The sequence below is a fragment of the Salvelinus sp. IW2-2015 genome, linkage group LG10 (assembly GCF_002910315.2).
Source record: "Salvelinus sp. IW2-2015 linkage group LG10, ASM291031v2, whole genome shotgun sequence".
Classification (NCBI taxonomy): Eukaryota; Metazoa; Chordata; class Actinopteri; order Salmoniformes; family Salmonidae; genus Salvelinus; species Salvelinus sp. IW2-2015.
Window position 1 is genome coordinate 4,254,583 of NC_036850.1, and position 22,967 is coordinate 4,277,549.

The following is a 22,967-nucleotide window of genomic DNA, read 5'->3' on the forward strand; positions in this document are numbered from 1 at the left end:
GGTTGCCGTAGGAGAGAAGGTAGCATATGAGAATGTTGCTTATGCGTCACGGATGAATAAAGCGGTGGTCGTTTTTCTTAAATAAGAGTGCCTTGTTGGTCGTATGGTTGAGCATGGCGTACTTTTTAAAGGAATGTTTATTCAAGTTCCGCCGCTTTTTTCTCCGTCAACAAGGGTAACGATTTCGAATGTACCGCCGTTTATGCCCAATGAGCTAAGTTATTGCGGTTTGGGAAGTTCGCAAGATCAATTAAGATTGTCCTGTTGGGTTGCAAACACCCGGCTTTGAAACAGGTTATGTCGTTTCGGCGACAGGTGTTTATGTTTTTGGACTCACCGGAGCAGACTTGAGTTATCGTTTAAAGTCAAGTATGACAACAGACTGTAAATGGCTTATGCTAGTAAGGGTAGTCATTGGTGTTTTGAGTGTGGTGATGTTGGCCATAAGTGACATGCTTGCTGGAAAAGGGAGAAGGCAGAGGGAGGATCGCAGGTGGTCCTCGTAACGCCTGGGCCCACTGATGTAGGGAGAGGTGCGCCGACAGCGGTAGAGCAGCCACAAGCACTTGTTGCTGAGGAACAAGTTGTCTGTGTTGAGGTCACAGAGTTGCAACTTGTACCAGAGGGAAATGTTATGCAGCAGAACACTATTGTTGTAGAAGGTAAGGATGGATCTGAAGAGCCATTTCCTCAGACTGGTGAGGAGGTGCCCAGTACGAGTGCTAGGGTACAGGGGGCGGGGGTTCATGTGGAGCTAATCTCCCAGGTAGTGGAGATGCCCACTATGAGTAATGGGGTACAGGAGGGTGTTCAGGTGGGGCTAGTCTCCCAGGTAGGGGAGGAGATGCCTGGTACGAGTGATGGGGTGCAAGTGGGGAGTGTTGAGAGGGATGTGGTAGAAGGGAGTCAGGGGTCTGTGGCCTCAGTTGAAGAGGAGCAGGAGCAGGAGAAGGATATGGATATCTCTATTGATAAGATAGCAGCTGGTGACGACTTATTTTACAATCTAGAGGAGGTAAAGGGGTTCCTGGATCAGACTTTTGGGAAATCTGTCAAATTGGCAGACTTTTTTGATGTTGATAAGTTTGTGAGGTCAGCTGTGATGTTACAGAAGACGGTGGGGTTAGACCAGTTGAGTGAGAAGAAGCGTTTTCGCTTGAGGAAATGTGTTACTGCTGTCACAGCAGCAAAAGGTAGTGGGAAATGTGGTTAGGTTAAGAGAAAATTAAAACAATGATAATGATCATGCCTCATGGGGTGTCTTTTTTCTCTTTGGTTTCCCTGTGGTTTCTTCTGCTTTTCCATATGGAGGTACTAATGGTAGGTTCTCTCAATATTAATGGGGAAAGGGACAGGAATAAGAGGGCTTTGGTATTAGAAATAATAAAACAGAAAAGGCTTAATGTAGTTTTCCTACAGGAGACACATAGTGATGAGGCTAAGGAGGTTGACTGGGGTATGTGGTGGGAGGGGCAGCATATACTCAGTCATGGTACTAATTTCAGTGCTGGGGTGGCATTCTTGTTTTCCTCAGGCTTAGGGGTGACTGTGGTATCTACAACACAGATTGTCAAGGGTTGGGTTTTATTGGTCAAGGCGGATGTTATGGGTTGTATGTTTTTTTTTTCATGTTTATGCTCCTAATGAGGGTACAGGGCGTATTGCTGTATTTGATCAAATAAAGGAAACCTTAAGACAGTGTGACCAAGAGGGGTGTATGGTTTTAAGGGGGGACTGGAACTGTACAGTAGATTTTACTGTTGATCGCACTGCTGAAGAACCTCACCTGCGGTCAGCCACTTTCCTGTCTGGTCTATTAACTGAGTTTGAGCTTTCTGATGTGTGGAGAGTAAGGAATTAAAAACTTAGGCAGTACACATGGCTAAAAGTTAATGAAGGTTGTGTCAGTGCAGCAAGGTTAGACAGGTTGTATGTATCTAAGCAATCCTGTAGTAGGGTTGGAATGTGTGATATTGCTCCTGAGGGTTTCTCTGATCACCATATTGTTACTGTTGATATTCACTTGTCCTGTCCACGAAGGTACCTTACTGGTATTTTAATGTTAAGTTGTTACATGATGTCATGTTTTGTGAAAGGTTTTTGTTGTTTTGTGAAAAATTGAGGTTTACAAAAGGGAATTTTGAGTCCTTGAGACAATGGTGGGAGGTTGGGAAGGCCCAAATACGATTGTTTTGTCAACAGTATACTGCCCTGTCTCATATTGAAGTTAAAGAGACTATCAGGGCCCTTGAACAGGACATCAAATCTATTGAATTGAAGTTGCTAACTCAGAATGACCCTGGACTAGTTATGAACTTACAGGACAAGAGACATGAACTGAGGTCGTTTCTACATGAAAGAGTGAAGATTTGATTAGGTCTCGTTTTGCTACCCTCAAGGATATGGATGCGCCTAGCATTATTTTATTTTTTTTACCTAGGACAGTCGACATTGCAACGTTAACAGATGGTCTGCCTTCGTCTCCCTGATGGGAAGGTGACCACGGATGACAGTGAAATGCGCCAACATGCCGTGGATTTTTACTCAGCCATCTATAAGGCGGAGTATTGTGATTCTCTGTGTACTGAACAGTTGTTACATGGACTTCCTCAATTGGGCCCTGAGCAGAGAGTTGCTTTGGACTCTGACATTACTCTGCAGGAGCTGTCCACAGCAGTTATGCAGTTCTCAACAGACCGAGCTCCTGGCATCGATTGTTACCATCGTAGTTTTATAAGCACTTTTGGGGGTCTATTGGGGAGGATTTTTATGAAGTGGTTTGTGAATCTTTTCATGAGGGTTCTCTACCTGTATCCTGTCAACGTGCGGTGCTTTTATTGTTGTATTTGGCTCTTATAAAAAATTGGCGACCTGTTGCATTGCTGTGCGCAGAATATAAAATTGTATCTAAATGTCTTTCAAACAGGTTGAACGAGTATCTGGGGCTGTTGGTCCACAAGGACAAGTTTTACTGTGTACCTGATCGCTCTATTGTTGATAACTTGTTTCTAATAAGAGATGTTTTAGACATTTGTAAACTGTCTGATGTAAATGTGGGTTTACTTTCTTTGGAACAGGAGAAGGCCTTTGATCATGTGGACCACCAGTACTTGTTCAAAACAATGAAAACCTTTGGGTTTGGGGATGTTTTTTTTGTCTTGGATGAGTTTACTGTATGCTGGGGCCTCATGTATGGTGAAGGTGGGGGTGGTTTGAGTTGCCCCATCCCTGTCAAAAGGGGCATCAGGCAGGGATGCCCAATTTCAGGGCAGTTATATTGTCTGGCAATTGAACCAATGCTTTGTTTTTTAAGAGCAAGGCTTACTGGTTTCTCTGTGCCAGGAGTAATGAAGGGTCCCATGATAGCACTGTCTGAGTATGCAGATGACGTGACAGTTTTTATTACATGGGCTGAGGATGTTAAGGTTCTCTCAAACGCTTTAAAGGTGTATGAGGGGGCCTCCTCTGCTAGAATCAATTGGGAAAAGGGTGAATCGCTGTGGGCAGGTCAGCTTCAGACGGGGTCCACTCCATGGTTACCAGGGGGGCTTCAGTGGGGCAGAGATGGGATGAAGACTTTGGGTGTTTTTCTAGGCTCTGATGTCTTTCAGAAAAAGAACTGGGAGGGTGTGGTGGAGAAAGTGTGTGCCAGACTGTCAAGGTGGAAATGGGTGCTACCCCAGCTGTCTTATAGGGGAAGGGTACTGGTAGCTAATAATCTTGCTGCCTCTACCCTGTGGCAGACTAATGATTTTACAGCCACCAGGGGGTCTGATACAAGAGCTTCAGAGGACCCTTGTCAATTTCTTCTGGTCTGGACAACACTGGATTAGAGCTGCAGCCCTGTACCTGCCACTGTACGAGGGTGGGCAAGGCCTGGTGGACATTTTTTCCAGGATCGTGGCTTTCCGGCTTCAAGCAGCCCAGAGACACATTGATGAGGAGAGTGGGCTGTTTGGGCTTAGACAAGCATATTTTCCTCTTAAAGCTGGAGGGGGTGATTTGTCTGGCCTGACTCCATTTTATGAGTCTGTTATGCAGGCTTTGAGAGTTCTTGTCAAGTCCCGTAAGGCCGGCACACCACCAGGGATGTGGCTTTTTGAAGAGCCTGTTTTTTACAACACTGCCATCCAGTCCCGTGCTCTGGGTTCAGCCAGCCTACGTTCATGCCTGTTAGGTGTGGGGTGTACTAAGATGGGTCATCTGATGCGGAGCATGAGCAGATCGTTGGAGGAGCTGGGAGAAAGAGCGGGGATCCGATCATCTCGCCTACTGAGGAAGGTCGTCGCTGAGGTTGGTGATTCCTTGCCAGTACTTCATCTGCAGTATGTGACTGACACTTCCAATTCTGATTGGTTGAAGGAGGGTCTGGATTGTGTTTCCTGCACTGATTGTTAGTGCTGCGACAGGGTCATTCGAGGAGGACGTGGGGATGCTGCTTTCATTCGATACCCTTGAACTGGGGGCATTCAATGAGGTGGGAAAGAAGGCCCTGTACAACATTTGTGTAAAAGTGTCCCATGCCTCTTCCCTGGAAGGGGTATAATCGACGAGGTGGGCGAATGTGTTTGGTCCAGGTGAATCCCCAAAAGGCTGTTGGCGGTCTTTATAACAAGGACCACCACATACAAAGCCCTCAACTGACAAGAGGTGACCATAGAGAAGAGTCCCCTCAGCAGGTGGTCCAACCAAACAAAGCCTCAGGACAGCACTCAGAAAATCTGACCTAACCAAATGATCACAAAACAAAATGAAAAATGTATCACCTATTGGAGAAACCACTAGAAATCTAAGTAAACTTCAATTCTGTACACAGACTGTACACGGTGACAGACTATCTGACCACTGTAACGGATTGAAAACTGAGGAAAACACTAACTATGTTCAGACTCAGTGAGCACAGCCTGGCCATAGAGACCGTTGTCCCAGGCAAACATGGCTGCCCAGAGAGGACAGGATTTGCTCATTCTGCCCCTGTAACGATGTGCGCTGAGAGTCCGGAAGCAAGTTCAGGGAGTGAGTGTTTTAATAAATAAACATAACATAATCCAAAACAAGTAACACGAACCAGAAACAGAAACAATGACGCCCGGGGAAGGAACCCAGGGGAGTGACATATATAGGGCAGGTAATAAAGGAGGTGATGGAGTCCAGGCGAGTGTCATATTGCACTAATGAGCATAACGCTGGTGACAGGTGTGCACCTTAACGAGCAGCCTGGTGACCTAGAGGCCGGAGAGGGAGCAAACGTGACGTGCCAGCAACAGATATTTTGACAATATTATTTTATTATTTCCCAAAATTATACAACAATATGAAGAATTAGATAACTTAAATGATGAACACAAACTTAAATACATACTTGGTGAAAAAACAAAATGCTTTGTTTTAGCAGCCAAATGTGTGGCCTCCTGCCACAACCGGAGGGACAGACAGTGAGAAGTATGGTCTGATTATTCATATATGCCTTTCCTTATTTGTTATAATTGCTGAGAGAGAGAGAGAGAGAGAGAGAGAGAGAGAGAGAGAGAAGAGAGAAGAGAGAGAGAGAGAGAGAGAGAGAAGAGAGAGAGAGAGAGAGAGAGAGAGAGAGAGAGAGAGAGAGAGAGAGAGAGAGAGAGAGAGAAGGAGAGAAGAGAGAGAGAGAGAGAGAGAGAGAGAGAGAAGAGAGAGAGGAGAGGAGAGAGAGAGAGAGGAGAGGAAGAAGAGAGAGAGGAAGAGGGGAGAGAGAAGAGAAGAGAGAGTGCAGAGACGAGATCAGATGAGGAGATGAGAGAGAGAGAGAGAGAGAGAGAGAGAGAGAGAAAATATCCTGGGGCTGAGTTCACAAACCTGTTCTACTAACACACTGAAGCCTCAGGACCAGAACATCCAATCAATTCCTGTAGAGGAAAGGCTGTGCAACCACTGCACAACAGCAGAACCTGAGACGGAGCTGCATTTCCTGACAAAATGTCAAAAATATAAAACAATTAGAGAGTGTCATTTTCCCAAATTTGAAACCCTTATTCAAGGTTTCAAAGACCTCTGTGATGAGGATAGGCTACCCGTCCTGTTGGGGGAGGACGCAACGAGCTGTGGGTTGGCAGCGCACTACATTGCTGCCTGCCATAAGTTGAGGGACAGTGTCTGACAGACCAATCAACCTGCACATGTACTCTACTGTATACTTATTGTTATTGTTGAATGTATGGTTATTTTGACCCTTGGTTATTGTTGTTATTGTTGTCCCGTTGACAATTTTGATTCTCATTTTATTAATTTTTATATTGTAAATATTCAAAATAAGCTTTGGCAATATGTACATTGTTACGTCATGCCAATAAAGCGAATTGAATTGAGAGAGAGAGAGCGAGATAACCACCATGACTTCCTGCTATGAACCTATTATAGAGTCCGGGTTTTATGATAGAGTTTGATGGTTTGATTATGTGATTTTCACAAATAACAGATGAGGACTGATAAACAAGGACATGAGTTTTGAATGCAGTATGTTTTTGTCTTTCTGTTTTACACTCATCTTGTCGGCAGTGCCACCGACACGGACACACACTGGGATGTTCGAGCTCTGTAATGCTATCTGTTTGTTTTTTGGGTCATCTTTTGTCTCTTTAGAATGGAGTGGTGGAGTGTCGCAGGATATTCTGTCCCCCTGCCAACTGCTCAGAGGACTCTCTCCCCGTGCATGTGGTGGGCACCTGCTGCAAGAAATGCCGACGTGAGTACTGTCATCATGCCTCGACCACAGAGTGAGGAGACAATGTGCTGGAGCACGGCACTCACATGGGTCAAGCGCTAGGCTGTGTATCGTTTGAGATTAGGGATAGTGTATGCAGTGGAGTTGTTATTGTTTTAAAGTGTGGCACACTCTTAGAATTTTTTTGTTTTGTTTTGTTCCTAAAGGGGTATAAACGCCTGTCACAGGGGTAGTACCCTGTACGGTACTTCCTTTGTACCTTTAGTTATAGGTACAGTGCCTTCAGAAAGCATTCAAACCCCTTGACTTATTTCACATTTTGTTGTGTTATAGCCTGAAGTCAAAATTGATTAAATTAGTTTCTCAAACCATCTACACACAATATCCCATAATGACAAAGTGAAAACATGTTTTTATAACTTTTTGCAAATGTTTTGAAAATGAAATACAGAAATATGTCATTTACATAAGTATTCACACCCCTGAGTCAATACATGTTAGAATACCCTTTTGCAGCGATTACAGCTGTGAGTCTTTCTGGGTAAGTCTGTAAGAGCTTTGCACACCTGGATTTTATCGTATTTGTACATTCATCTTTCAAAAATTCTTCAAGCTCTGTCAAGTAGGCTGTTGATCATTGCTAGACAGCCATTTTCAAGTTTTGCCATAGACTTTCAAGACGATTTAAGTCAAAACTGTAACTGGGGTGGTACCCTGTACGGTACTTTCTTTGTACCTTTAGTTATCGGTACAATGCCTTCAGAAAGCATTTATACGCCTTGACTTGACACATTTTGCTACAGCCTGAATTTTAAATTGATTAAACTTAGATTTTGTGTCACTGATCTACACACAGTACCCCATAATGTCAAAGTGGAATTTTTTTAAATAATAAAACATTTAAAGCTGAAATGTCTTTAGTCAATAAGTATTCAACCCCTTTGTTATGGCAAGCCTAAGTAAGTTCAGGAGTAAAAATGTGCTTAACAAATCACATAAGTTGGATGGACTCATTTGGTGTTCAATAATAGTAGTTAACATGATTTGTTTAATGGCTACCCAATCGCTGTACCCCACACATACAATTATCTGTAAGGTCCCTCAATCAATACCCATTTTTACTGGGCTCTACTCCTATAGAACACACACACACCTACACGTATTTGGGACTAAAAATCAGCTCCACTTTGAAATTCAACCTGTCCATGAATGAACTGAAAGACAAAGCAAGGAGGGCATTCTATGCCATTAAAATCTATATTAAATTAGACATACAATTTAGGATCTGGCTCAAAATATTCAAATCAATAATATAACAAATTGCACTATATGGCAGCGAAATGTGGGGTCCGTTTACAAAACAAGAATTTGACAAATGGTACAAACACCCAATTGAAACGCTGCACACAGAATTTTGTAAGAGCATCGTCAGAGTACAGAGAAACTCCAAACAATGCATACAGAGCAGAATTAGGTCAATTCCCTCTTCTGCTCAATATCCCAAAAAGAGCCAACAAATGCTATAATAATTTAAAAACAAGTGACCCCCTACATACAAAGCCCTCGACTGCAAGAGGTGACCACAGAGAAGAGTAACCTCAGAAGCTGGTCCAACCAAACAAAGCCTCAATAAATCACACAGAAAATCTGACCCAACCAAATGATCACAAAACAAAATGAAAAATGCATCACCTATTGGAGAAACCAGTAAAGTAAACTTCAATGCTATTTGGCTCTAAACAGACAGTACACGGTGGCAGACTATCTAACCACTGTAACGGATAGAAAACTGAGGAAAACTCTATGTACAGACACCGTGAGCCCTGGCTGGCCATAGGGACCGGTTGTCCGGTCTCATAATAAGTTGCATTGACTCATTTGGTGTTCAATAATAGTGGTTAACATGATTTTAAAAAATGGCTACCCCATCTCTATACCCCCCACATACAGGACCCCTGTAAGGACCCTCAATCGAGTATTGCATTTCAAGCACATTCAACCACAATGACCAGGGAGATTTTTCAATGCCTAAAAAATAGGGCACAGATTGGTAGATATGTAAAAATAGGCAGAACACTGAATATGCCTTTGAGCATGGTAAAGTTATTAATTCAGCTTTTGATATTGTGTCAATACACCCAGTCACTACACAGAGACCGGCGTCCTTACTAACTCAGTTGCTGGAGAGGAATGAAAACTGCTCAGAGATTCCATGAGGCCAATGGTGATTTTAAAATAGTTACAGTTTAATGGCTGTGATATGAGAAAACTGAGGATGGATCAACAACATTAAAGTTACTCCACAATACTAACCTAAATGACAGAGTGAAAGGGATGAAGCTTGTACAGAATAAAAATATATATGCACTTAAAGTTGCACTATGCAGAAATCACATTTCCTGGTTGCTAAAATTCTAATAGTTTCCCTAATTTCAATATATATGACTGAACAAGGAAGTATAGTGGAGAGAATCATTGTACCATCCAAACCCGTTGTGAAATATATTTTCAATAACCACAAACATTGTATTTTCAGCTGTTTGAAGCTGGTGTACAAAACCGAAAGTAAAAGACACAAAAACGAAACTTTAAAATGGAAACATAGAAATAGCGCAAATAAAACAGACTATTCTTACACTTGCTTTCAATGAGCTTTACAGTGGCTTGTGAGAAGTATTCACCCCCCTTGTCATTGTCCCTATTTTGTTGCCTTACAACCTGGAATTAAAATATATTTTGGGGGGGTTTGTATCATTTCATTTACACAACATGCCTACCACTTTGAAGATGCAACATATGTTTTATGGTTTTATGGGGATGGTGTTCTCGGGGTGCTGTGAGGTGTTGGGTTTGCACTAACATAGTGTTTTCCTTGATGGCCAAAAAGCTCAATTTTAGTCTCATCTGAACAGAATACCTTCTTCCATATGTTTGGGGAGTCTCCCACATGCCTTTTGGCGTACACCAAACGTGATTGCTTATTTTTTACTTTAACCTGTTATGGCTGCAGGCCGGTGTCGGTACACGTATGACAACAGCCCGTCCAAGTGCAGGGCGCGAAATTCAAAATATATTTTTTAGAAATATTTTACTTTCACACATTAACAAGTCCAATACAGCAAATGAAAGATAAACATCTTGTGAATCCAGCCAAACATGTCCGATTTTTTAAATATTTTACAGCGAAAACACCACGTATATTTATGTTAGCTCACCACCAAATACAAAAAAGCACAGGCATTTTTCACAGCACAGGTAGCATGCACAAAACCAACCAAACTAACCAAGAACCAACTTCATCAGATGACAGTCTTATAACATGTTATACAATAAATCTATGTTTTGTTCGAAAAATGTGCATATTTGAGGTATAAATCATAGTTTTACATTGCAGCTACAATCGGAAATAGCACCGAAGCAGCTAGAACAATTACAGAGACCAAATTGAAATACCTAAATACTCATCATAAAAACATTTATGAAAAATACATGGTGTACAGCAAATGAAAGACAAACATCTTGTGAATCCAGCCAATATTTCCGATTCTTTAAGTGTTTTACAGCGAAAAACACAATATAGCATATATATTAGCTTACTACAATAGCCTACCACACAACCCCATTCATTCAATTCAACGTTAGCGATGGCGGAATAAACCAGCAAAAGATATGAATTTTTTCACTAACCTTCATAAACTTCATCAGATGACAGTCCTATAACATCATATTACACAATACATATATGGTTTGTTCGAAAATGTGCATATTTAGAGCTGAAATCCGTGGTTATACAATGTGACCATGTAGCAATTATTTTCCAGAATCTCCGTATATATGTTCTTGACACTCACCTATTCTGACCAAATAACTATTCATAAACTTTACTAAAAAATACATGTTGTATTAGAAATGATAGATACACTAGTTCTTAATGCAATCGCCGTGTTAGAATTCTAAACATAACTTCAGTACGACATGCAGCTTACGTTATAGCGAGAGATCGCCCAAAATCTGGGCGCAAACTAATAGTAAACATGTTCGACAGATATATGAAATACATCATAAATGGGTCCTACTTTTGATGATCTTCCATCAGAATGTTGTACAAGGGATCCTTTATCCAGAACAATCGTTGTTTGGTTTTAGAATGGCATTTTTCCCCTCGAATGAGCAAGCAAAACTAGCCAAGTGGCGCTAAGCTCTCCTTGTCACCAAACGCAAAGAACGCAACACGCCTAAACTCCCGAAAAAATTTCAATAATCTAATAAAACTATATTGAAAAAACATACTTTACGATGATATCACATTTATCAAATAAAATCAAAGCCGGAGATATAAGACGTCTATAACGAATGCTTTTCAGAAGCCAATACTGGTGACCTTTATGCGCTTCCTGAAAAGGAATTCTGGGGTCATGTCATTCCACTCTATCTTTGACCATAGAAATACTAGAAACCCCATTTCACCTCTCACAGCCTATTGTCATCTATTGGAAGGCGTACGAAGTGCATGTATACTAATAGATATCAAGCACATTTATAGGCAGGCCCTTGAACAGAGCCTCAATTTAAGATTTTTCACTTTCTGACAGGAAGTTTGCTGCAAAATGAGTTCTGTTCTACTCACAGATATAATTTCAAACGGTTTTAGAAACTTGAGAGTGTTTTCTATCCAATTAAGTAATAATAATTATGACATATGTACTAGCAAGAATTGAGTACGAGGCCGTTTGAAATGGGCACCTTTTATCCAAGCTACTCAATACTGCCCCTGCAGCCCAAAGAAGTTAAGCAATGGCTTTTTTTCTGGCCACTCTTCCGTAAAGCCCAGCTCTGTGGAGTGTACGCCTTAAAGTGGTCCTATGGACAGATACTCCAATCTCCGCTGTGGAGCTTTGCAGCTCCTTCAGGGTTATCTTTGGTCTCTTTGTTGCCTCTCTGATTAATGCCCTCCTTGCCTGGTCCGTGAGTTTTGGTGGGCGGCCCTCTCTTGGCAGGTTTGTTGTGGCACCATATTCTTTCCATTTTTTAATAATGGATTTAATGGTGCTCCGTGGGATGTTCAAAGTTTCAGATCTTTTTTTATAACCCAACCCTGATCAGTACTTCTCCACAACTTTGTCCCTGACCTGTTTGGAGAGCTCCTTGGTCTTCATAGTGCCACTTGTTTGGTGGTGCCCCTTGCTTAGTGGTGTTGCAGACTCTGGGACCTTTCAGAACAGGTGTATATATACTGAGATCATGTGACAGATCATGTCACACTTAGATTGCACACAGGTGGACTTTATTGAAATAATTATGTGACTTCAGAAGGTAATTGGTTGCACCAGATCTTATTTAGGGGCTTCATAGCAAAGGGGGTGAATACATTGGCACGCACCACTTTTCTGTTTTTTTTTCTTCATTTCACTTCACCAATTTGGACTATTTTATGTATGTTCATTACATGAAATCCAAATAAAAATCAATTTATATTACAGGTTGTTATGCAACAAAATAGGAAAGACGCCAAAGGGGTGAATACTTTTGCAAGGCACTGTAAGTAATACTGCAAAAAATGTGGCAAAGAAATGTAGTCTTTGTCCTGAATAAAAAGTGTTTTGTTTGGGGCAAATCCAACACATCACTGAGTACCGCTCTTTACATTTCCAATCATGGTTGTGGCTTCATCATGTTATGGGTATGCTTGTCATCGGCAAGAACTAGGGAGTTTTTTGGGGATCAAAATGAATGGAATACAGCTATAAGCACAAGCAAAATCCTAGAGGCAAACCTGGTTCAGTCTGTTTTCCAACAGACACTGGGAGATGTATTCACCTTTCAGCAGGACTAGGCCAAATCTACACTGGAGTTACTTATCAAGATGACATTGAATATTCACGAGTGGCCTTCAGTTTTGAATTAAATCGTTTTGAAAATCTATGGCATGACTTGAAAATGGCTGTCTAGCAATGATCAACAATTAAGATGACAGAGCTTGAGCTTGAAGAATTTTAAAATTGACAAATATTGTACAATCCAGGTGTGCAAAGCTCTTAGGGCCATGTCCCGACTATAGAATGTATGACTTTCCTACACACACCTTTCCTATGCACTTCTCACTATTTGGTGTACAGACTTTATTCATGTGCTTAATGCGCTCTTCAGGTGTGGCTACCTTGCACACTCTGAATGAATGTCATTCAACCGCTGAAAACCCGCCCACTTGCTGGCCAAAATATTTTCTCATGGCGTTGACTTTCAATAGCATTTTCAGTACATTTTCAACTTAAGCCATCCCTTTAAATATAGTGCACCTTTTGATTATAATTTTGTCAACAGACTCAATAGAATACTTTGAGAGAATGGGTTGAGAATATGTTGATCAACGAAATGTCACATAGGCCTTCCTAATTAGTGTATCAGATAGGGTTGCAAAATTCAAGTACCTTTCACAGAATTCCCAGGTTTTACAGAAATCCTGGTTGGAATATGGCTGAAATCAGGAGAGAATAAAGCAGGAAATCTGGGAATCCTCCAACCGGAATGTATAGAAAATCTGGGAATTTTTGAAAAGTAACCGGAATGTTGCAACCCTAATACCAGAATTGCTTTACTGTATATATACTCACATATCACCAATGATAATGTCCTTTTCCTTTGTCCCCACAGCAAAATGCACTTACATGGCCCAAACTTTGTCAGAGGGCCAGCGCCTGCTAACAAAAAGGTGCACAGAATGCAAGGTAACAACGGCTCCATCCCTCCCTGACTAACAGCATTTGGGTTGTAACAATACCATTATTGTGATACTCAGAACTATTGTGAAGTATCGTGATACTCAGAAGTACTGTGAAGTATCACGATAGTCATGGCAAGGAAACAAAACCTGAAGCAGACTTCATTTCATGAGGAAAACGGTCCTAATGTTGGAAACAAAGAAACAAACAGCATTACGTGTCACCCAGAGTCAAATGTGTGTATATTCGAAGCTATAGCACACAATATTTTACATAAAGCAGGTTTTCAAAGAGTTGAGTGTGCTTTGTGTTTTCCTTCTTGCCATGGAAAATCGAGTATCATATTATTGTGATACTGGTATCGTGACAAGCAAGTTGTACAACTCGGTTCTATAGATTGATTTCTGTGTTATTTAATTATCCATCTGGCTTTATTAGTTCTCAGAGCCCAGACACAATATGTTGTCATGCCTGTACTGTGAGGATCACAATGGGTCAGATCAGCTTGGCAATGATTGACAATAACCAGTCCTTCTCTCACCCACAGAAGAGGGGACCAGGGAACTGTGCTGGTTTGACAGTTCACACCCTGTTGTAAATCACAGGAGAAGGCGGGCTCTTTCTCCGCCTTTAGTATCAACCAAAGGAATTGCTTTGTTTCAGTCTTTCCCCGCAGAAACTCTAATACGGTCAAATGTGGATAGTGGAACAATATTTCTAACAGAAGAATGTGGGGAATGGTCAGTGGGGAGCTATAGAAAACAAATGTAATATTGCTTTTAATTTTGTGATGTCATTAACTTCTCTAGGGTATGTGGGATGGTAGCGTCCCACCTCGTCAACAGCCAGTGAAACTGCAGGGCGCCAAATTCAAAACAACAGAAATCCCATAATTTAAATTCCTCAAACATACAAGTATTTTACACCATTTTAAAGATACACCTGTTGTAAATCCAGTCAAAGTGTCCGATTTCAAAAAGGTTTTACGACGAAAGCACACCAAACGATTATGTTAGGTATGAGCCAAGTCACAGAAAAAGACAGCCATTTTTCCAGCCAAAGAGAGCAGTAACAAAAAGCAGAAAGAGAGATAAAATTAATCACTAACCTTTGATGATCTTCATCAGATGACACTCATAGGACTTCATGTTACACAATACATGTATGTTTTGTTCGGTAAAGTTTATATTTATATCATAAAATCTGAGTTTAGGCGGGACGCTACTGTCTCACTTGGCAAAAAGCCTGAGAAAATGCAGAGCGCCAAATTAAAATGAATTACTATGAAAATTACTATAAAATCAAACTTTCATTAAATCACACATGAAAGATACCAAATTAAAGCTACACTGGTTGTGAATCCAGCCAACATGTCATAATTCAAATAGGCTTTTCGGCGAAAGCATACAATGCTATTATCTGAGGATAGCACCATTGTAAACAAAGAGAGATAAGCATATTTCAACCCTGCAGGTGCGACACAAAACGCAGAAATAAAAATATAATTCATGCCTTACCTTTGACGATTTTCTGTTGTTGGCACTCCAATATGTCCCATAAACATCACAAATGGTCCTTTTGTTCGATTAACTCCGTTGATATATATCCAAAATGTCCATTTATTTGGCGCGTTTTATCCAGAAAAACACCGCTTCCAAATTGCTCAAACGTGACTACAAAATATCTCAAAGGTTACCTGTAAACTTTGCCAAAAAATGTCAAGCTACTTTTGTAATACAACTTTAGGTATTTTTTTAAACGTTAATAATCGATAAAATCGAAGACGGGATGATCTGTGTTCAATACAGGATTAAAACCAACTAAAGCCAGTGTTCTGCTAACGCTCTTCTATCTAACAGGACACTTAATGTGAATCTGAAAGGTTTGTCCTCGGGTTTTCGCCGGCTAAATAATTTCTGTTATACTCACAGACATGATTCAAACAGTTTTAGAAACTTCAGAGTGTTTTCTATCCAAATCTACTAACAATATGCATATCTTATCTTCTGGGGATGAGTAGCTGGCAGTTGAATTTGGGTATGCTTTTCATCCAAACGTGAAAATGCTGCCCCCTACCCTAGAGAAGTTAACTGTATGGACGAAATACTGTTCCTCGGAAAGTATATCCCCTTTATCTGTCAAGTTCCCATCCAATACATTGTGCATATAATATGAAAAATTATGAATGCATTTCAGTTAAGATAGGAATGTGATTTTAGGAGGTATAAGAGAATCTATCTCTTGTAAACTGTGCATAAGTAAGTAGCCATGCCCCGAGTGAGGTTGGAGTGACTGTCAGATGGACGGCACCGTCCCCTTCGGCCAGAGTGCATAAAAAGCCTTGGTAACGAAATAAAAATTTGACCAGGAAACATGAGGTGGTAGCTCCACACCTCAACACGAGGTGAAGAAATATATTTTTATTTTAGACAAGAGAGACGGCGAGCTGCAGCTCATGTCCATAGTGGTCTGAATCCTGAACCCTGAGTAATCAACACGAGGAGGAAGAGGGGACAAACTCCCCTCCCAGTCAACCGGTACAGCTGATTAGCTGTCCTGAGTAAAATATCTCGAACTCTTCAAAACATCCTTCTACCCTTGTCAAATCACCGTAGTATTTTACTCTCATCACCAATGGGAACTGTCGACATGGCTGGCTATCTCCCAGAGTGAACAACAGTAGAAGACGGGAAAGGTGAGACCCCTTTCAGACAATCAGAGCCATACAGCTTGCCGCTGAAAGGCCACAATCTTCTTAAGGAGTGCTGGCTCCATCCGAACAAAGGCAATCACACGTAAATACATTCATGATTTCTTATTCCAAACGGGCGGCGGTTCGTGTGCAAACTATATGATTAATGCTACTGTGAGAATAGTTCTGAAATGTCTCGACGATAAGTGTACCTTTTTCTCTCTCTCTCCCCCCTCTCCATCTATGTTGTAACAAGCCGTCATATTTTGTCAGTCCGCTCGGGACCTTTGTCTAATGCAAAGGGTGTAAGTTTATTCTGTGTTATTTTTTATTTAACTAGTAAATAAATAATTAAAGCAATTTGTGTAGAACTGAATCATGAGCAAGGCTGGGGTTTATGCAGATGAATGGGGTTACGACTGTTCAGAATTATGATATGATTAATAAGATGACTGTTAATCGATGAAATAGATATATACCTATTAGAGTTTAATTTGGGAGACGGTAAATCTTTAAACAACCTCTTCCATGGTGCCACAAATTCCTAATGAGTTAGTTGTTACATGATTCATTTAATCGGGTAACAATTAAACGCAGTTAGTGGATTTAATAAATACGTCAGATTAATGAATGTAAAGTCACGACAATGTTCAATCTTTCTTTTTTTCTTTCTCTTCCATGGGTGAGATATGAGGGCATTTGAGAGTAATGTATGAACATACAAACAAAGGGCTGTTTGAGGGGTAAATCTAAGGAGCAGGACTGTGTTCCAATACGATCCCTCTACAGGACCCTATGAGGCGTGGTCAAAAGTAATATATTATTGGGAATAGATTGCAATTTGGGTCGCAGGTTAAATTTAAGGAGCAGGCAGCACAGGGACTGTATTGCAGTGCAGTAGACTATACTTAAAGTCATTATTCCACTGAGGGAAAAGAGTACTCTCTTCTCTATGTGCTGCCATTTATCTTAAAAGGCATTTTTCAGAGATAAAATGTGTGTTTTACTTTTGTCGTTGGTTACAATGAGACTAGCCAGCCGGAGAGGAAAAAGGTTTTAAGGCCCCCTTTAGACTGTAAAGTGGTAATCTGTGCTGTGCAGCTAGCTTTCCTTCAGACAGTGATTACAGTCTCCATCATCTGTCACCATGGTTGTTAAAGTTGAGAACTACCCAGTTCAATAATATACAGTACCAGTCAAAAGTTTGGACACACTACTCATTCAAGGGTTTTTCTTTATTTTTAACCTATTTTCTACATTGTAGAATAATCAAAACATCAAAACTATGAAATAACACATATGGAATCATGTAGTAACCACAAAAAGTGTTAAACAAATCAAAATATATATTTATGTTTTCAAATCTTCAAAGTAGCCACCCTTTGCCTTGATGACAGCTTTGCACACTCTTGGCATTCTCTCAACCAGCTTCATGAGGAATGCTTTTCCAAAAGCCTTGAAGGAGTTCCCAACTCTGCTGATCATCCCAAACCATCTCAATTGGTTTGAGGCCAGGTGATTGTTGAGGCCAGGTCATCTGATGCAGCACTCCATCTCTCTCCTTCTTGGAAAAATAGCCCTTACACAGCCTGGAGGTGTGTTTTGGGTCATTTTCCTGTTGAAAAACAAATGATAGTCCCACTAAGCGCAAACCAGATGGGATGGCGTAACGCTTCAGAATGCTGTGGTAGCCATGCTGGGTAAGTGTGCCTTGAAATCGAAATAAATCACTGACAGTGTTAACAGCAAAGCATCCCCACACCATCATACACCACACATGCAGAGATAATCCGTTCACCTACTCCGCGTCTCACAAAGACATGGCGGTTGGAACCAAAAATCTCAAATTTGGACTCTTCAAACAAAAAGACACATTTCCAATGGTCTAATTTCCGTTGCTCAAGTTTCTTGGCCCAAGCAGTGGTTTCTTTGAAGCAATTCGACCATGAAGGCCTTATTCACGCAGTCTCCTCTGAACAGTTGATGTTCAGATGTGTTTGTTACTTGAACTCTGTGAATCATTTATTTGGGCTGCAATCTGAGGTGCAGTTAACACTAATGAACTTATCTTCTGCAGCATAGGTAACTCTGGGTCTTTCTGTCCTGTGGTGGTCCTCATGAGAGCCAGTTTCATTATAGTGCTTGATGGTTTTTGCGTCTGCACTTGAAGAAACTTTCAAAGTTCTTAAAATTTTCCAAATTTACTGACCCTCATGTCTAAAGTAATGATAGACTGTCCTTTCTCTTTGCTTATTTGAGCTGTTCTTGACATAATCTGGAATTGGTCTTTTACCAAATAGGGCTATCTTCTGTGTACCATCCCTACCTTGTCACAACACAACTGATTGGCTCAAACACATTCCACATATTAACTTTGAACAAGAAACACCATGTTAATTGAATTGCATTCAAGTTGACTACCTCATGAAGCTGGATGAGAGAATGCTTTGATTGTGCAAAGCTGTCATCAAGGCAAAGGGTGACTACTGAAGAATATAACATATAAATTATATTTTGATTTGTTTAACTCTTTTTTGGTTACTACATGATTCCATATGTGTTATTTCATAGTTTTGATGTCTTCACTATTATTCTACAATGTTGAAAATAGTCAAAATAAAGAAAAACCCTTGAAAGAGTAGGTGTGTCCAGCTTTTGACTGGTACTCTAGGTGTATACACTTCCCTTCCTCAAATTACAGCAAACAGAGAGCTTAAAGGGGAAATTTGGACATTACATTTAGAAATTTGCCCTTCTCACTCCTCTTTATGTTTAGCTATTAGTCGTGTAAGTTAGCTGGAGGTTGTAGTGGCTGTTTAACCTTATACTGCATTGGGCTAAATCAGGGTTCCACAGAGTGTTTCTTGGTAGTCTTAAACAAATCTACTTTGAAACAAAAGTATACACCTCACACAGATGGTTATGGGCTTATTAAAAAAGGAGACACCTGTACCATGTCAAATATAGAGTTGAAATGTATTACAGTTTGTGTTTGCATCCCATTATTACACTTTATAGACATCGCAGAAGACTGAAATATAACAAAACCGTTTGACATATAAACACTGGATTTTCGGCAGATTTCAACTTTGTGGCATCTGTTTGGGGAAGGCCCTTTCCTGTTTCAGCATGACAATGCCCCCGGGCACAATGTGAGGTCCATACAGAAATGGTTTGTCGAGATCGGTGTGGAATAACTTGACTGGCCTGCACAGAGCTCTGACCTCAACCCCATTGAACACCTTTGGGATGAATTGGAACGCAGGCTGCGAGCCAGGCCTAATCGCCCAACATCATTGCCCACATCATGTAACTCAGTCAAGCAGTAAAATCAGAACAGCACGGAGTTGTCACGCCTGCTCCCGCTCTCCCTCCCTGGCGTGCGAAGGCGCTAGGCTCCCCAGCATTACGCACTCCTGCCACCATCAGTACGCACACCTGCCTTTCCCCATCAAGCACATCAGCGATTACTGGACTCACCTGGACTCAGTTACCTCTGTCATTACCTTCGCAATATCTGTCTGTTCCCCGCTCTATTCCCTGCTGCAGCATTAGTTGTCGTTTTGTACCCATGTGCTGACGATGTTCTTCACCTGGTCTTTGTACCTGTTTCCTGATTAAATGTTGACTCCCCGTACCTGCTTCTCATCTCCTGCGTCGTTCCTTACAGGAGTGTGAAGAGACACACACACACACAGGCACACACATTGCATTCTCAAACATGCTAACACACACACTCTACATACACATACATTTTAATATTGTTTTTCTGCTGTATTATTGATTTTGTGTTGTAGGTACGTCATAGTATGTTGTGTTATGTATTGTTCTATTGTATATAGTTCTGATTGGAACACAGAAAGAGTAGCTGCTGCTGCTGGGATCCGGAATGAATAAAATATTATACACAGTGCACTACTTTTCACCAGGGGCCATATGGTTATGGTCAAAAGTAGTGCACTATGTAGGGAATATGGTGCCATTTTGGGAAACAAACCCAGGTGGTGTAGCACCTGGAAGGGTTTGACTTTGAAGTAACTTTGAAATAGAGAGGTGTCTAAGGGGTCTGAGTCAATGCGTCACACCTTGAGAGGCACACAGGGACCATGGAAGAGCGGAAACTGAGACAGGTTGACGAATGTAACTGTGCGCATGGCTATTCATTTCAAAAGTCCATGGGAGGATGAGGAAGACGGATTCATAGAGAGGAGAGCCTGAGTTCTATCCCTTTCTTTGTGAATCTGTGTACGTCCCTGTCTCTATGTATTTACATTCATGTTGTGGGTAATGTGCTTATATTCTGTAGTAGTGTGTTTCTTTTTTTGCAAGTGTCGAGGATCAGTCTAAAATATAATTACCCTTCTGCTACAAGGATGCAAGCACACTAATTTAGTCAAACAACCAACTAACATACAGTATAACACTGTACATTTAATATTAAACAATTAGCATTGCACACTTAACCCTTCCTGGTCATATTCAAAAAGGGTCCGTGTTTATCTTTTGCGTTTGTGCTTTGCTATATGCTACGAAAGTCAATCGTTTGTTGACATCGTGTCATTATTGGAATCAACCTATCTCTAACATGCTAATTCGAATCTAATGTTAATTGCCCCTGAGGGGTTAAATAAAGTTGTATTGATTTGAGTTGCTTGAACGTGTGTGTTTGGGTTGTGTTTGCAGAACGGGCTGATGGTGAGAGTGACAGAGAACTGTCCGGAGCTCAACTGCACCCTCAAGGAACAGATCCTACCTGACAACAGGTGCTGCAATGTCTGCAAAGGTTGGTCCTTCACCTTTAAAGTCGCTTGCTACTGTTTCAGCCCTCAGTCCCTCTCGCCTTGCAGTATCTCATTGGCCGAGCTATCATCTTCTGCTACCCAACATTTAATGAGACTGAATCGTTCCTCATTGCCGTCTATCATTGGTCCCACCCTTACAACCCGTAAGAGAGCACGGAGAAGCTAACAGAGCCAAACCCGGCCTGCTGCTTGTTTGAGTGGAGCCAATGTATGTGTCCCAAATTACTCAATTTTCCCCGTATAGTGCACTTATACTGTATAGTGCATAACTTTTTATCAGGGCCCATAGGCTCTGGTTAAAAGTAGTGCACTATGTAGGGAAGAAGGTCTTTTAAATGGCTCTATTTGCCTCTTTACGTCCTGCATGAATGTTTCATCCGTTGTTGGCTTGAGTTCAGAGCAGAATGTTCTGTCTGTTTTAGACTGGCTCTCGCCATGCCAATTTGCATAATTTCGAACATTTTGGAAGCGAAAGGATATATTAGCTAAATATCCATAGATCATTTTGTAAATAGATTGAATACACATAAACAGTTAGAGGCAGGCAACTGTGAAATTATGTGAATAATTGGAGATGAATATGGTCAGTTTCAACTGAACAAATGCACATTTGTTAAACCAAGCCTTATCGATTGGTCTATGTATTTGGCCATTCAGATAAACATCAGTGCAGTGCAGAGGAGCGGAGTCTTTTCGTTTTCAGAACATCTTCCACTCATAACCTGCCATTATCTCCTTATGGGTTGAATGAGGCCTGTTATACTGGATCTTACCCACTAGTCATTAAGTCAGCATTTTCTACCTTTTCCATTGCACTGAATGGAAAGGTTTATAAAGCCCTCGGAAAAGGGATTGGGGGATGTGTGAGTGCACACTGTAGGCCTGCAAGTGCATTTCCTTTTCTCTCTCCCTCATGGCGTCAGCCAAACTTCCACCTCTCAAGTTCTGATTCTTTGTAGATGTAAGCCCTCTTCTGAGAAAGAGGGAGAGAAAGAGAGAATATGACAGAGAAAGAAAGAGAGAGGGAGAGAGAGAGAAATATCAGAGAGAGTATATGCAGAGCGAGGGAGAGAGATTACAGAGAAGGAAAGACAGAGGGATAAAGAAAGAAAAACATGTCAGAGAGAGAGAGAGAGAGAGAGAGAGACATTTTTGACTTTTTGTCTTTCTTTAATGATACATCCTCATTTCATTAAAACCTCACCACCCACCCCCCTTTAAAAAACAAATATCCCCTGTGCTGCTCACTCACCTTGCCCTCTACCCCACGATACAAAACGACATCACACATCCCAATAACCAAAACCTCACCACTTCTTCAACCGTGTATCCAACCCATCTTCCCCAGCCATCTGCCTCCCCGACACACCATATCTCCTGAAACATCTCCCCACTTTTTTATCATTTTATAGAACTCAAATTCCATCCTAAGGCGCACAGAGACCATCCCATTAAATACTAGTAAAGGGTCTGTTATCCCCCCACCTTTGACCCTCTTCCTCCTTGTTAGCCAAATAGCCAAGTTTGCCTGAGCAAACAGAAAAGCAACCACACACATTTGCCTTTTCCTTATTCGAATACCTGTACCAATTATAAACATCCCGACTGTAAACTCCACCCCCAACCTCTCACACAGACATTCCAACAGAGACATCAATGGCATTAACTTGGCACAAAACATACGATGCACAGTTTCACTCGTGATACAGAAGGACACCCCTGTCTGACTCCCGGGTCAACCCGTGCCATGAGTTATTAGTGGCCAGGGCTCCATGTAGAACCCTTCACTGGAGGTCCCCTGACCTCTTTGTTACTGGGAGTTTGTAGAGCCCCCTAAATCTAAAACACACCATACTCTCTGCCCCACATGTCCCCTGTCACTGATGTACCTTCACTCCTGTTTGGCTCCTAATGTTCCTCACCTTAATGCAAAGGTTGTAGAGGGCTTTACCTCCCACCCCCTCAAACTCCCCCAGGCTTGGAGTGTCTCCTCAGGCGCTACCTGTGAGAGTTCCTGTCTAAGACACCCAAACAGACGCCCCCTCTCTCTCCCTGTG

The 22,967-nt window shown here is 41.4% G+C and overlaps 1 protein-coding gene across 1 annotated transcript in view; it reads left to right on the forward strand.

Moving 5' to 3' along the window:
- The window catches only part of LOC111969188 (protein kinase C-binding protein NELL1-like), a 460,771-nt gene that overhangs the window by 194,451 nt on the left and 243,353 nt on the right, over window positions 1-22,967 (forward strand). The window contains exons 9-11 of the mRNA XM_070445292.1: window positions 6,616-6,718; window positions 13,349-13,422; window positions 20,792-20,891. Of these exons, the coding sequence (XP_070301393.1) occupies window positions 6,616-6,718; window positions 13,349-13,422; window positions 20,792-20,891 (277 nt within the window). The remainder of the gene's footprint in view (window positions 1-6,615; window positions 6,719-13,348; window positions 13,423-20,791; window positions 20,892-22,967) is intronic.